General features: G+C 38.8%; 1 protein-coding gene across 2 annotated transcripts in view; it reads right to left on the reverse strand.

Annotated features, from left to right (window-relative positions):
• Positions 1-16,358, reverse strand: part of ANK2 (ankyrin 2) — a 585,830-nt gene that overhangs the window by 506,718 nt on the left and 62,754 nt on the right. For both annotated transcript variants that reach the window (XM_024993497.2, XM_024993498.2), the window contains exon 2: positions 4,101-4,161. In XM_024993497.2, the coding sequence (XP_024849265.1) occupies positions 4,101-4,121 (21 nt within the window). In that variant the 5' untranslated portion in view covers positions 4,122-4,161. The remainder of the gene's footprint in view (positions 1-4,100; positions 4,162-16,358) is intronic.

Below are 16,358 nucleotides of genomic sequence, written 5' to 3' on the forward strand. Positions count from 1 at the left end.
TCAAGGCAGTTAAATCCTCCCTGCCATAGTCCTATGTCCATTTTTTGATGACTACTCCTGAACTTAGTAAAAGGGTCCCCATGTAAGAACTTAAATTAAAAAAACTAAGTGCCTGGCTTTTCAAAATCCAGATTTGCACATTTATAACAATGGTTTTTATGGAGTTTCCTTGGCCAAAATCAGTATCTATTATCACTAAAATTACCAATATAAGATAATTATGCACTAACAAAGTAATAAAGTCAAAGTAAACACTAACCTGCCTGTTGGAGAGAGAAAAATTATCTTAAAGTCACAGTTAGTTTATCTTAAGAACTTTACATTTTGGTGAAATTCAGTATGGCTGTGGACCACCTAGAATTGTAATTTTCAAACAATGTTCCACTTCAAACAATTGCAACTTTTCAAACAATGGTCAATGGTGATGTCTCAGGGGATTTACACAAAAGTGGATGAAGAAGGAGTGGAAAGAGGTGACCAGAGCAATTGGGTTCAGGTCCCCCATGCCTACTGGAACCAGAATACTTGTCTTTTTATCTTTATTTACACAGATTTTATTTTTCAATGTGGTTTTGCAGCTAAAACAACATTTGACAGTCCCTCAACTAGAGAGCTCTTTTGAGTTTTATAAAAAGCTCTACACTCTCAAGTAAACACTCAAAAGAACCAAAATGGGAAATAGAAATTTAGAGTTTTCTCATTAAATAGATATATTAACATACTCACAATTCAAAGTCAACAAACTGAAATCTTTCATCTTTGGGCCTGTTTAATACTCCCACAGTCAAACTCTACTGTGCAGAGGACCCACGCCAGAGTAGGAAGAACATGCCTGAGTGGCTTCAGACAGCAGGCTCTCTCCAGTCATGGCACACAAGACAAAAGTTTTGGATTAAGAAAAAAAAAAATCATCTGGTCAAACAGTGTTCTTAAATTTTGCCATAAAAACACCATCATTAGGAGACACACACCAAAAATGAGTACCTGAGAAAAGACTCAATAACGTCTTTTATCCCTTTTCTCCAAGCTGAATATCTCAGATTTCTGATTTTTAGGAAGAAATACTCAACACATAGTTCACTTATAGACACACATATGTTCATGCAAGTTAAGGGAAAACACCACACTTAGATCAATGTCTTCAAATATGGCTCTACTCCAGTACCCTTGCCTGGAAAATCCCACAGACGGAGGAGCCTGGTGGGCTGCAGTCCATGGGGTCGTTAAGGGTCAGACACGACTGAGCGACTTCACTTTCACTTTTCCCTTTCATGCACTGGAGGAGGAAATGGCAACCCACTCCAGTGTTCTTGCCTAGAGAATTCCAGGGATGGCGGAGCCTGGTAGGCTGCCGTCAATGGGATCACACAGAGTCGGACATGACTGAAGCGACTTAGCAGCAGCAGCAGCATTATATATTAGATTTAAATAAATCTTCCTACCACCTAAGGCTTGTCATGATCTACAGTGGTCAGTTGAGAATTGTAATCAGATTGGAAACTTCAGTCCACTGATAAAATTTAGGGAATTTGATTATACTACAAATTTCAGTCATTGATACCAACCCAAAGCAATTTTTCCTCTCCCTTTCTCCACAAACACTACTTCAAACTTTTCTTCTTTCCTCAAATCCCTATTAACTACTCTGGCCAGCCACACCCTATTCATAGAGAAAACAGAAATCTTTGTTGACACTCCCCTACACTTCCTCTACCAAATCTATCAGCCTATCCGTGTCTGTACTTATCCTACCGCCATTGCCTTAGTTACGTGAGGGGCTCCCTGCCATCAGTTACGGGCCATCCTCCTTCCTGCACTGCTACTGCATCCCTTCCTTCCTTCTCACATCTTAAACCTATCCCCTTCTCTTCACTGTTCCCATTAACATTAACACATGATTGAAACTCTATCATCCCACCATCCCATTCCAGCTACTGGATATTCTTTACTTTTATTCACAGACAAAATTTTCATAAGAACTATCTTCTTACCAACTTTATCTCCTTACCTCTCCTTATTCTTGAAACCACTCCAGTATGGCATATGCTCCCACCATTCCACAAAAATTTCCCTTGCCAAAGTCACTAAGGACATTTATGTGGAAAATTCCAGTGGGTTTATTAAAGTCTTCATCTTCCTTGACCTGTCTCATCATTCTCTCCCTTTCTTCAAGTATTGGAACTGGTCCTCTGTTCTTCATCATACTATAATCTCTACTAAATTGGTCTCATTTATCCCCACAGTCTTAGTTACCAACTGTGAGACAATGGTTTCCAAAATCTACCATAGATCTTTGCTCTGAGTTTCTAAGACTCATCTATCTATCCAACTGCCAGCTTAGCATTTATACTTGGAAATATCACTGGTATTTCAAGTGAAGCAAATTGCATCATAATATATTAATATAATAAGACAGGGTAATAGCTGCCTTGTCTAAAAATAGCCCAAGCTAATTAGGGCTCTATTATCATTATTAATAAAGTTGCCTAGTTCTCTTTTGACATTCAAAAAATAGCCACAAAGTAGAGAAAATTCTTGCTAATTAAACGATCATCATTGGAAAAGAATAAACTTTTTGATGTAAAGCTATTTCCCTAACTTTTTTTAAACTTAGCTTCAAATTAAGCCTCTTTAGAGCACTTGCCCTGGGTTTTGTAAGGTCCTTCAGCAAAACTAAAAAGTTTTTTAAATTGTGGTTTTATACAGACATTAAGCTGACTTCTCCTCTTTTAGTATTCTCATATATCTTCTAGTCACTGGAATGAATTTTTAATTTAGTATAAAGGGACCATACATGCTTCATTGCATCTAAATGTCACAGGTCTGTGCTAACTGCCAACACTCATGGATTCACACAGCTCATCTAACAGTTCCTAATGCAATCGTTTCCCTTGTAACCAGACATCATGGTTTCTATAATATTTTAAAGATTCCTTCTTGAAAATAAAGAGATTCTTCTAAACAAGGTTCATAACTTCAAAAAGGAATTGGATTTCCCCAAATCATGCATGTGACAGATATTTAAAACTTTTATATTCTATTATTTCTTTAAGTGCATTATATCCTTCTTCCTCTATTTTATTAAACATTTTTTTCATGTAAACAGAATCTGGAAAATTCTCCACACTGACGCAATCTATTTGAATTATCCAAAATCAAATTGCCTTACCAGCAAACTTAGAGCAATCAATTTTATGAGCAATTCTGAAGATAATTTTTTGATCACAGAAAATAAACCATAAGCCTTTGCAGAAAAACAGACAATTTTGATGCATAAATCCCAATGTATTCACTTTTTCCATTGTATCTAATTTCTTTCCACCATCTCCTTCATTCTACCAATGAATATGAGATAAAGTGATCGATTTACTTATCTTTCCAATCCTAAATAATACTGACAATAATTTCCCAGACTCAGAAAGAAAAGCCCTATCATATTGCATTTCTCATAATTAAAATGTTTAAATTATTAAAACTATAACATCTTTAAATCTATTTTGCATTGGCACGCATGCTCAGTTGTGTCTTACTCTTTGCAACCCCATGGCTAGCTTCCTCTGCTGCTGCTGCTAAGTCGCTTCAGTCGTGTCCGACTCTATACGACCCCATAGACGCCAGCCCACCAGGCTCCCCCGTCCCGGGGATTCTCCAGGCAAGAACACTGGAGTGGGTTGCCATTTCCTTCTCCAATGCATGAAAGTGAAAAGTGAAAGTGAAGTCGCTCAGTCATGTCCGACTCTTAACGACCCCATGGACTGCAGCCTACCAGGCTCCTCCGTCCATGGGATTTTCCAGGCAAGAGTACTGGAGTGGGGTGCCATCGCCTTCTCCTTAGCTTCCTCTGTCCATGGAATTTTCCAGGCAAGAATAGTGGAGTGGGTTGCCATTTCCTACTCCAAGGGAGCTTCCTGACTCAGGGATCAAAACTGGGTCTCCTGAATTGGCAGGCAGATTCTTTACCACTGTGTCACCTGGGAGCCCTTTAAATCTATTTACACACACACACAAAAAATGTTTACCAAAATAGAACTTACACATTTCAACCTCTGTGTCTTTTTATAGTATTCCTTCTACAGTAATATTAAAAATACCAAAAGTACCTTTTGCAACATGGTTGTCATTTGAAAGGTCAGTTCTTCATGTCCCTGTTCAGTTACTTACCTAAAAGAACAAAAAAGAAAACATAAGTTTGAAATCATTTCAATTTATCTTCAAGAACAGCTTTCACATTTCTAATAAAAAGTTTTGTAGTAGGCATTGATAAACTTGTTAATAAGAAAACTGTCACTCTATTAGAAATACGAAAAAGCAACCAAAAATATGTAAATCTTTCAAGAGCTCAGAAAAGTAAGCAAAACAAATTTTAAAAATTATGAAAATGTTCATCTAATTATAAAAAACTTTAAGCGACATTAGTAGGTTTGAGATGGTCAAGATAATTGAGAACAAAATTAAATTGTGTTCATACTTCCAAATTGTTTTTATTGGTTCACATTTAGTATGACAAACATTATTTAGCCAATATGCTTCAGCTGATGCTTTAGTCATAGTCTATATGAAAGTCTACATAATCTATATTAAAACTTCTAAGCTATTAAAACATTATAAAAACAAAAGGACAATTTTAGGAACAACAAAAATCATTCTTATTCCACTATCTGAAGTCAACAGGTTTACTTATTCATGTTCTTTCTCTTTTAAACCTACAAATAGGTACTCATTCCAACAGGTGTTCATTTAAACAGGCATGAATATGTTCTTCTTTAAATTGAGAACATATAATACACTATAATTACAAAATACTGTATTCATTTTTTACCTGTTATTTACGCCTATAATTATCCTCCATGTTTGTATCTACTGTTCAGACATGTCATTTTAACATCTGCAAGTGTGTGCACTGCAGTGCTGTTTCAACGGTCATTATCTTCTTAATGAAAAATTGTTGTCACATTTCTATAAATTATCATTTAAGTATATGTGAATACACATTTTTTCATCTCTTTTCACTTTGGTCCTAACTTTTGCTCATTTACGTGTCCCTACATCAGGTAGGATATATCCTTCTCCATTATTGTTTCAAAATATACTTTTATATTCATGCCTGTGTCTTTTCTAACTGAAGCGTAGTACCAATTTGTTGAGAGTTTAAGTCCTTAAATTCCAACTAGGCTTATTAGGACTGCATTCAGTGTATAAACAGACTTGATAAGAACTGACACCCTAACAATTATTCACCACGTGATCCACCCCTTATTCAAATCTCCCTTTTCATCTCCCAAAAGAGTTTCAGTATTCTTTGCATAGTCCAGGTACACCCTTTGCTAAGCTCATTCTGAAGTACTTAATACTTTTTCTTGCTATTTTCAAAAGGAACTTCTTTCTCATTACATTTCTCCTTGATATACATTACTACTGTTATCTCATACACTTTTTGTGTTTATTCTCTTTAGAAAGTTTATTGGCTCATCAAAGTTTTTAACATTTCTCTAATTACATCACAGCTTTTAAAACCATAAGAAAAATTCACAAGTTCTTCCTGAGTATTCCCATTAGAGAAGTTAATATAATTAGGCAAAGGTGTTCAGACCAATCTGGAGTTTATGACAGTGAGGACAATTAGCATGACTTACTGAGATGCATCTCCAAAGCAGGCTTTGATTTAAGTGGTCCTTCCAGTTATAAACTACATTGCCTCCCACATAATATTCAAATATTTTATACCTTATAAACTATGCTGCCTCCCACATAATATTCAAACATTTTATACCTTTTCATTAGGAGCCTATAAGTGCCAACCTAAATAGTTTTACTGATCAGATTTTTGGATAAAACTTACTACACAATTATGTGGTTTGGCTTTTTTCAGAAAGCTTCTTTAAGCGCATGTGTGCCTTATGGGAGAAAAGGCCAAAGCAAGGGAAGTGTGATTTAATAGGAAGAGCCTGGCTTTGGGATCTTATTGGTCCGGTCTCAAGGTCTGACTTGGCCACTTGCTAACAATAGGCCCTTTGCAAATGGCTTAACTCTGAGCCTGAGTTCTCCTCCTGAAATGAGGTTAGCTGGGGGCTTAGACATAGGAGATAGTATGCGCCTGGCATAAATTTTACACTCAAAAACTGGTGGGTATCATCATCCAATAACCATATCTAGACCTAATCCCAAGCATTTTATATATGTTTACTTATTTAATTTCACAATAGCTATGTGAAATACCTCTTTCCATGAGGAATGAGGTCTGAACAAGTTCATGGTAACAGTCAACACTGATGCATAGAATACATCAATTAACATTGACCCTTAGTCAGTGCTCTCTACTCTGACAATGCTCTCTGTCCTATCTTCTGTTTTCATTACTTTTTCCTACTAATATCTGGGTTTCCATAATAATCTACAGATTTCTTTTTAACTGAAATGATCAAGAATGCATCTTTTCTAATTAATTTTAAAATCCACTGAATAATGTCCATAATGCTGAAACTGTCATTAAAACGACTTATCATCTGACTCAAAATACCTTTTCCAACATTATCATTAATTCCCTTTACTCATCCTACAAACAGACCAAATTCCTGGCCATTCCTCTTTACATACTTAGAAAAGTTTATCCCCTTTTCCTGTCTCCATATTTTATCTCAAGATAATTCATTTTTTAAAAACTTATTACAAAAAAAAAAAAACTTATTACAAAAGAAATAACTGCTTGCGCGGGTTATTTTCTAGGCACCCCTGAGCTCCCATCTGTTCCCTTTTCTCTCTACCCTTCCCTCATTCTATGAGGTTGACCCCACACTGTGTCACACAAGCTCTCCTACCAGCTGACTTCCATTTGTGTTTGCTCAGTACGATGCTCCAGTAACAGACCCCAAAGCGGAATCGGCGAGATATTAACATATGTATTCTTCATGTTCCCTCCCTGCTTTGACATCCAGCAAGAGCTGCATTTTTCTAGCACCAACAGATTCCATCAGACTCAAGAGATTCCATTCTACATTCAAGTAACACAGTTTCCACATTTCAGTCTTTCAGGTCTAACCTGAGGGTGATGGTGGTTGCCCCCACAATACCTCACCACCCATTGATGGTTCCCTTAATCTGACTCAAGTCTTCTTAAAGTATCTCTTCATTAAAATCTCTTCAAGATCCTGGCTGAGGAACTTCCATGGCAGTCCAGTGGTTAAGTCCCCTCCACACTTCCACTGCCAGGGACACAGGTTCAATCCATGGTCAGGGAACTAAGATCCTGCATGCCACAACGTGTGATCTTAAAAAATAAAAATGAAAAAAGAATCCTGCCTGAATGCTTCCTATGCCTTCTCATTAAAAAAAAATGGAAGCATAAAAAGTACAAAGAAGAACATTCCATGCACAAAGCGTATGAAAGTAATGAGAAAAATGTTCTTGGAAGAACCAGGCTTAACAGGAGACACACTACTCCCAGAATCCCTTTATACACCTACATATAGCTACTTTCATAAATATTGTATTATTATGTAAGATTGCTTTTTGCCTCATGGTCCCTTAGCCATGCCAATATTAATATCTAGAAACTCACTTCATTTGTTTAAATATTTTCTTAGCATTCCAGAAAATATGCCTCTACCATATATCTACTTAATCGAAGAAAGACATGCTTTGTATTATATAATATCCAAAATCGGTTTTCAACTTTCTGAGTTTTATATCTTCAAGTTTTTACATTTATAATTGTCACATGAAAGAAACATGAGGGATGATGTTTACTTGCAGAGTCAGTCTAAAATTCACACAAAAGCATTGACTGAAATTGTTGGCCAAGGAATGTTAAGCTGGACAGGCATCTCCTGTCTCACAGCTAAACTGCAGTGAGAAAAACTGAAACGAGAGATGCCTGTGTCCTGTAGTTTCCTCTTCCCTTATAACTACCATTTATTAAATATCCACAATCTGTCTCTCTATGTTTCATCTATTTATTCTTTGTAACATGTAAGATTGTTGTTCAGTCCTTCAGTCATGTCTGACTCTTTGGCGACCCCATGGACTGCAGCTTGCCAGGCTCCTCTGTCCATGAGATTTCCCAGGCAAGAATACTAGAGTGGGTTGCTATTTCCTTCTCCAGAGGATCTTCCTGATGCAAGGATTGAACCTGCGTCTCCCGCATTGGCAGGAGGATTCTTTACCTTTGAACCACCAGGGAAGCCCAACATGTATGACAGGAATTACTAAATCCCTTTCACAGATGAGAGAAGGTTAAATAATATGCCTAGGCTCTGAATGCTGGAGTCAGGAGCTACCCATCTGCAAAGTCTTTTGTTACATTTTGCTGTCTCCTTTAAAAAATTTATTTATATTTTACTTGATATCAGGAGATTAGGCAACTTTTTCATGCCAAAGTCTTGTTATATCAGGTTTTGCTAAATGTTCATCACATTATATCACAATATATCATATTTTCATCAAATGTGATTTGGCCTACTGTATCATTAAACCATTAAAATATTATAAAACAAATATAGTAATGTTCTCATTTTATTATCTCTTACTCTTCAAGGCATATTAGAACACTTAACAGTCTTTAACTGACAGTTGAGCTATAAACAGTTAGGAACATATGAAGGACCCAAGTACGAAAGGGTTAGTGATGTTCCAACGACATGGAGCCCATAGACTGGTGTCCCTGGACCAATTGCAGAATCACTGAACAGAATCACTAAAGGCTTTTTTTAAAATCACAGAGCCTTGAGTCTCACTCCAGTATAATTTTTTAAGACTTAACAACTTTTAACAACCTCTGCATGTTATCTTTCTGCATATTAAAGTTTGAGAGAATAAGGCAAGAATTCTTATTCTTAAAGCAAGATCACCTTACTTCAGTGATCGCTGACCACCAGTATGTCAGCACCACCTAGGAACTGAGATGCACAGTACTGGGCCCCACCCTAGGTCTTCTGAATTAGAATTTGGGAAATGGGCCCAATAATATGTTTTAGCAAGCCTTCCTACTACAGGCTATTCTCGAACCATTATGGAGCCATGGCACTGTCACTCTGCACTTTCCCAGGAGGCTCTTTAAAATTCCCAGTAAGAGCCTTCTCTGATACATACAGTATCAAATGCCCACCATTTCTCTTCCCTGCCCTATTTATTTCATCTACCCTATATCTAGACTAAGGCTTTCCTTGTGGCTCAGTGGCTAAAGAATCCACCTGCAATGAGAGAGACCTGAGTTCAATCCCTGGGTTGGGAAGATCCCTTGGAGAAGGAAAAGGCTATCCACTCCAGTATTCTGGCCCGGACAATTGTATGGGCTGTATAGTCCCTGGAACACAGTCAGACACGACTGAGTGACATCATAATTCATAATAATGTCTAGATTAAGAGATTAAACAGATGCAGTGTCTGCATTCACACAATCATTTTAGGAGCTGACAAAATCATACAGAGTTATTAGACACTTAAACCGGAACCATCACTTCACACTGCTTTAGAATCATGAACGTAAGCATAGAGATCACACAGTTTGCATAATACTGTTTAGAAAAAGTCTTCCCTAGTCCACTTTATGGTGAGCAATCCTCTCTGTGCCTTAGCACCAGTTTAGAAAGTACAACATTTAAGCATTCATAAGATGTTTCCATGGAAAAGGCCAATCAAATTGAAAGAAGCAAAACATCGTCTCAGGTGTCAAAAGAAGAAAACAAGTTCACAGAACCCTTGTCCAATTAAAGTTCAAGACAAATAGCCAATAACATCACAGAATAGTAATTGTGGGCTGGGTTGCTTTCCAGCTCTTAATACTCATTCATGTACTCACAGGGACCTGATTCAACATCTCACACAACAGAAAAACCAATGTAGTTCACCACACACTGAGCAAAGTGTTCCATCTGACACTTAGAATTGCTTGCACTCAACTACTTTTCATTTTCGTCCCGATTTCAAGAGACTGCCACCAACACAGAGCTTGAAGTCCTTGCATCTAGCTCCCATTGGGCTGTTCTGTCGAGTCTGAATAGTTAGAGCTCCACTGACAAGAACACGCCTGATTTCCTTTTGAAACCGAAAACCAGTGCCTCGGCCTTTGCATACGTGTTTATTCTTCTCCAAGAAAATCAAAAGCGATTTGCGTGCTTTCCCCTTCACTGTGAGCCTGTAACTCTCCTCGCTTAATGAGGCAGTGTCCTGTGCTTAGCTCAGTTTCAAATGCACTTTCTTAGCCTCTTCCAGATATATAGTTCAACTGGATTCTCTTGGCCTCTGACTGTGAATAGCTTCCTGCAGTGAAATATATCACACTCTGATCTCTCTTCTTTCAAGGGAGAGTATTTTGTTTTGAGGTTGGCAAGGAAACAACTTGGAAAACCATTTGCAACAAATAAAATATTAACAAGACAGAATCTCTCAGCATCAGTTTCTCAACATCTCTTTCCTCCCTAAACTTAATAGAAAACCCCATGTAAAGACAAAGACTCACTAATTTAATCTTTTTGACCTCATTTTAATAACTCCTTAAATAGGAAAAATAGCTACAGTTGCTCTCCTTCATGTTCTAGTCATTTTTCACAATGTATGTTCCTGTTCATACTTCATAGTTGTCCATTCACAACTGACTACTAAAAATAATATCTGGACACGTGGATCAATATTTAGATGACTATGTAGGAACCCCAAGGTTAAAGGTGGTAGGTCAGAAACCTGAAAAAATGACTGCCCATAAAATGATATGCAGTATCAACAGTATACTAGGCATTATTTAAGGGCCATTCAGTCTAGCTAGAGATGACATAATTAAGCAAAAATTAATAATAACAATAACTTATAGAATTATTTCTAAAATTATTTCAATAATAATAGAGCCTATAGAATTTTCCAAGTACCAAAAATTACATTGACTACTTTATACACATTATCTAAGCTACTATTCAAAACAACTCCACAAAATCATCTTATATTTTTACTCTAAGACAAGGAAAGAGAAATATGAGAAATAAAAGGACTTGCCTAAGACTGTACTGCTAATAAGTGATTAGACTGAAAATCAAATCCAGGTCTCTGATTTATAAAGCCTAGGTCTTAGCCACAGTTGGTTATAAATGAAGGCAAGGTAAATTAAGTAAGTGACATATTGGTGGGCTTCCCTGGTGGCTCAGCAGTTAAGAATTTACCTGCCAATGCAGGAGAACCTGGTTTGAGCCTGGGTCAGGAAGATCCCCTGGAGAAGGAAATGGCAACCCACTCCAGTATTCTTGCTTGGGAAATCCCGAGGAGCTTGGTAGGCTACAGTCCATGGGGTTGCAAAGAGTTGAACACGACGTAGTGAATAAACCACCATCCTCATAGGTGGAGCAGGCATTAAATGGCTTGGTGGTGTGTAATCTTTACTGAGGTGATAAAGCTGAACTTTGAAGTAATTAAGAGGAGAGGACAGAAAAAAGAACTGGAAGGAAGGAGATGGGAGGGAAGAGAAAGACTCAAAGGAAAATGTAACATGTGATATGTTACTCTTGGCCTAAAGTTCCCTTCTGGCTCAGATGGTAAAGAATCCACTTGCAGTGCAGGAGATCCAGGTTCAATCTCTGGGTCAGGAAGATCCCCTGGAGGAGGAAACAGAAACCCACTCCAGTACCCTTGCCTGGAGAATTCCATGGACAGAGGAGCCTTCGAGCTACAGTCCATGAGGTTTCACGACTGAGCCACTAACACACAAGATGCACAGAGGCTTCCCAAGTGGGTCAGTTGTAAAGAATCAGCCTGCCAACACAGGAGACACAGGTTCAATCCCTGGGTCAGGAAGGTTCCCTGGAGAAGGAAAGGGCAACCCACTCCAGCATTCTTGCCTGGGAAATCCCATGGACAGGGGAGCCTGGTAGGCTACAGTTCATGGGACTGCAAAAGAGTCAGACACAACTGAGCAACCAACAACAAGAAAGATACATAGCAAATATCCAAGGCAAGTTGAAGAAACTAGTAGAGTTATTACTAGCTGCAGTAGAGCCAACAAAATAGATAAAATTGAAAACCTAAGTTAAGGATGGACTTCAGGGTTTTAAGTGTCCAGCTATGCAGTTTGACCTTCATTGATAGAATATGATGCATCATACTTCAGGTTTTTCAGTAAGGAAATGACATGATCAAAACAGAGTCTTAAAGAGATTCATCTAGTAAGTAGGCAGGCAGCTTGGATGAGGGTTAGAGATAAGTAACTGCAATGAAAATAATGCTCTAAGGACCTGTCAACTGCAAAACACTTCAAAGCTTAATTACATCTTAGTTCCTAAATGCCAAATCTACATCAGTCAAATATTCTGGACTTATTGGTAAACTTGCCTTTCTTCCCTCCACTTCCAGAGGCTCTGGCCACCAGAATGCAGGTTCCATGAGGTAGGGATTGCTATTGCTACTTTAATTGATGAACATCTGTGCTTAACACTGAGTAGGCACTGAGTAAATACTTATTGAAGAAATGCATGCCTGAGTCCGAATGCTCAATCATGTAAAGGGCTAATTCTAGGCCTATTGTTATTAAATGTTTAAATAGAACAGAGAAAAATCGAAGCAGAAATACACTTTTTATACAGACCATCATTTACCTATCTTTGACATAAATCAATATGCCAGCAAATGTGGAAAGCTCAGCGGTGGCCACAGGACTAGAAAAGGTCAGTTTTCATTCCAATCCCAAAGAAAGGCAACACCGAAGAATGCTCAAACTACCGCACAACTGCACTCATCTCACATGCTAGCAAAGTAATGCTTAAAAATCTCCAAGCCAGGCTTCAACAATACATGAACCGTGAACTTCCAGACGTTCAAGCTGGATTTAGAAAAGGCAGAGGAAACAGAGATCAAATTGCCAACATCCGCTGGATAATAGAAAAAGTGAGAGAGTTCCAGAAGAACATCTACTTCTGCTTTATTGACTATGCCAAAGCCTTTGTCTGTATGGATCACAACAAACTGTGGAAAATTTTGAAAGAGATGGGAATACTAGACCACCTGACCTGCCTCTTGAGAAACCTATATGCAGGTCAGGAAGCAACAGTTAGAACTGGACATGGAACAACAGATTGGTTCCAAATAGGAAAAGGAGTATGTCAAGGCTGTATATTGTCACCCTGCTTATTTAACTTATATGCAGAGTACATCATGAGAAATGCTGGGCTGGAAGAAGCACAATCTGGAATCAAGATTGCCGGGAGAAATATCAATAACCTCAGATATGCAGATGACACCACCCTTATGGCAGATAGTGAAGAGGAACTAAAAAGCCTCTTGATGAAAGTGAGAGATGAGAGTGAAAAATTGGCTTAAAGCTCAACATTCAGAAAACGAAGATCATGGCATCCGGTCCCATCACTTCATGGGAAATAGATGGGAAAACAGTGGAAACAGTGTCAGATTTTATTTTGGGGGGCTCCAAAATCACTGTAGATGGTGACTGCAGCCATGAAATTAAAAGACGCTTACTCCTTGGAAGGAAAGTTATGACCAACCTAGATAGCATATTGAAAAGCAGAGACATTACTTTGCCAACAAAGGTCCGTCTAGTCAAGGCTATGGTTTTTCCAGTGGTCATGTATGGATGTGAGAGTTGGACTGTGAAGAAAGCTGAGCGCCGAAGAATTGATGTTTTTGAATTGTGGTGTTGGAGAAGACTCTTGAGAGTCCCTTGGACTGCAAGGGGATCCAACCAGTCCATTCTGAAGGAGATCAGCCCTGGGATTTCTTTGGAAGAAATGATGCTAAAGCTGAAACTCCAGTACTTTGGCCACCTCGTGCGAAGAGTTGACTCACTGGAAAAGACTCTGATGCTGGGAGGGATTGGGGGCAGGAGGAGAAGGGGATGACAGAGGATGAGGTGGCTGGATGGTATCACTGACTTGATGGACATGAGTCTGAGTGAACCCTGGGAGTTGGTGATGGACAGGGAGGTCTGGCATGCTGCGATTCATGGGGTCGCAAAGAGTTGGACACGACTGAGCAACTGAACTGAACTGAACTGAAGAACTATAATTCACAGTCATTTCTTATTAATTGTAACAAATGTACCACACTACTGTATGATGTTAGCAATAGGTGAAATGGGTGAGAGAGTTATACGGAAATTCTCTGTACTATCTGCTCAGTTTTTTTGTAGACATAAAACGACTCTAAAAAAGAAAGTCTGTTAATTTTTAAAATGGTTCACTTTTTCCTTGATGAAATAAATCAAAATATATTCTTACCTTTTAAATTTACATTTCATTTTATGTATGAATACTATATTAGATATTAAATCTGTGTTCTTTTGAGCTACTTGAGAGGAATATGTATCTTTTTTCTCCATTACCCAAAACAGATTTCCCAGTCTCAGAAAGGAAATATGATGGAAACTGTCTCTTATATTGGGCTTCCCAGGAGGCGCTACTGGTAAAGAACCGGCCTGCCAATGCAGGAGATATAAAAGATGTGGGTTCGATCCCTGGGTCAGGAAGATCCACTGGAGGAGGGCATGGCAATCCACTCCAATATTCTTGACTGGAGAATCCCGTGGACAGAGGAGGCTGGCAGGCTACAGTCTATAGGGTCACACAGAGTCGGACGTGACTGAAGTGACTTAGCCTGCATGTACATATCTCTTATATTATTCTTGGAAATAATAAGAATAAAAAACTCTTCCAGAGACAAGAGGCATGACACCTTCTGGAGAGGCATTCTGTTGCTGCCAGCTGAAAGGGAGAGCAGTGGGAATTGCAGTGCAGTGGTGTCAGAAATCCCAAACAGATGTTCAATCCATTGATCAAAAAGATGAGCAGTATGGAAGCTGAGACCATCTGTCGTCTTCCACAAGGAGACAGAGCATCATCAGTGTGTGGAAACTTTTGGCACAAGAAAGACCTTAAGAGATTCTTTGCTCTCATCCCTTCATTTTCACAGATGAGGGAATTTTAATGGCCACCTGATTTCTGATAAGCAGTTCTCTCCAGACTTTTCTGAAGCATGAAGAATAAAGAGCCTGACCTAAGAGGTTAGAGAAAATCAGCCTCTTTTCTTTATCATGTATGCAAATAATTTTCGCTTGAGACAGAAAATTTTTTCCATTTGAACTTCTGTTAACAAGAAGGGGCAAATAGAAACAGTAGCAAAAACAAAGACACAATAAGAGGCACTGGGCAAAGAAAGAGAGGGTTGGCAGATTAAGTCAACAAACTTGAGGCTCAAGGAAAAACCCAGGAGTAGGGATTAACTTCTGTGATGAACTCCAGAAGCCAGAGTCATACTATGTTTTTGGAGGCAGATACAGTTTTTGTTTTGCTTGAGTGAAACCCTGAATACTCACTGCCAAATCCCTAAAGAACTGGCCCCTTCTTCAGTGACCAGTGATCAGAGAAACTCAAGGAGAGGAGACTCTAGCTTTGGCTGCAAAAGAAAGAAGACTTGTCATATCACCATTGGGAAAAAAAAAAAACCAGTGGGAGAGCACACTGGAGAAGGGACGCTGAAAAAAGGAATTTGTGACTGAGGAACGATCTTCACCTGGGATACAAGAGGCTGCACTTTTACAGACACCTCTGTATACAGTTCTTTCACGGACACCTCTGTGTACAATTCCCGTGTGCTCGGTCGGCCTCCTCACACTTGGAGGTAAGCGGTTTGCTTTCCTCTAAAGGACAGGTTGACTACAAAGTCAGTGATGACCCAGTCAGAAGGAGCTGTCCTTAGAGCAGGAAAGTGGCCAAGGTTGAATACAGGGGGAAGCCCCTAATAGGTCTCAGGTTGATGACAACAGAAGTGACAACTGACAAAGCCCAGCATTCATAGTTTTCATCCAAACCAGCCCCGTAGGCTAGGCTAGCAGCAATAAAAACTTTGGCTGAAAGCTCTTTAACCCCTTTCTCAGCATCTGAGATGCCCTAAATGAGAACTCAACCGCTGCCTTAACCCACCCCAAGAAAAGCACCCAGATACTCATTTATCCTTTCTACAAGGACAGAGAGGTCTCAACAAGCTGAGAAGCTTCGTCCTGAGTTCCTCAATCTTTTTTCTCCCTGCTCTTTATTTTATTCTGGTGAAAACAGTTTGAACCTTCTTTCCAATGCACAGATTTCTCTCTCAGAATGTTACTTGCTTAGACAAAGCAAAGGACTTGGCAACACATGGAATGCAGGAGAAATTCCTGCTTGCACTTGAGACTACAACCCTGGTGAATAAATGGCTTTGCTCTAAACACAAGTTTTTCAAACGATAGTCTGTATCACCCATGGCAAAAGAAATAATTTTTGAAAGTATATTGTCGTTCCTTCCCCTATGGCTGGAAAACAACATACAAACAGGTAAGCTCTCAAAATAACCAGCTGGCATAAATTAAGTCAGTGCTTTACTCCAAGTCCAGCAATTCT

Source organism: Bos taurus, chromosome 6 (genome assembly GCF_002263795.3).
Source record: "Bos taurus isolate L1 Dominette 01449 registration number 42190680 breed Hereford chromosome 6, ARS-UCD2.0, whole genome shotgun sequence".
NCBI lineage: Eukaryota > Metazoa > Chordata > Mammalia > Artiodactyla > Bovidae > Bos > Bos taurus.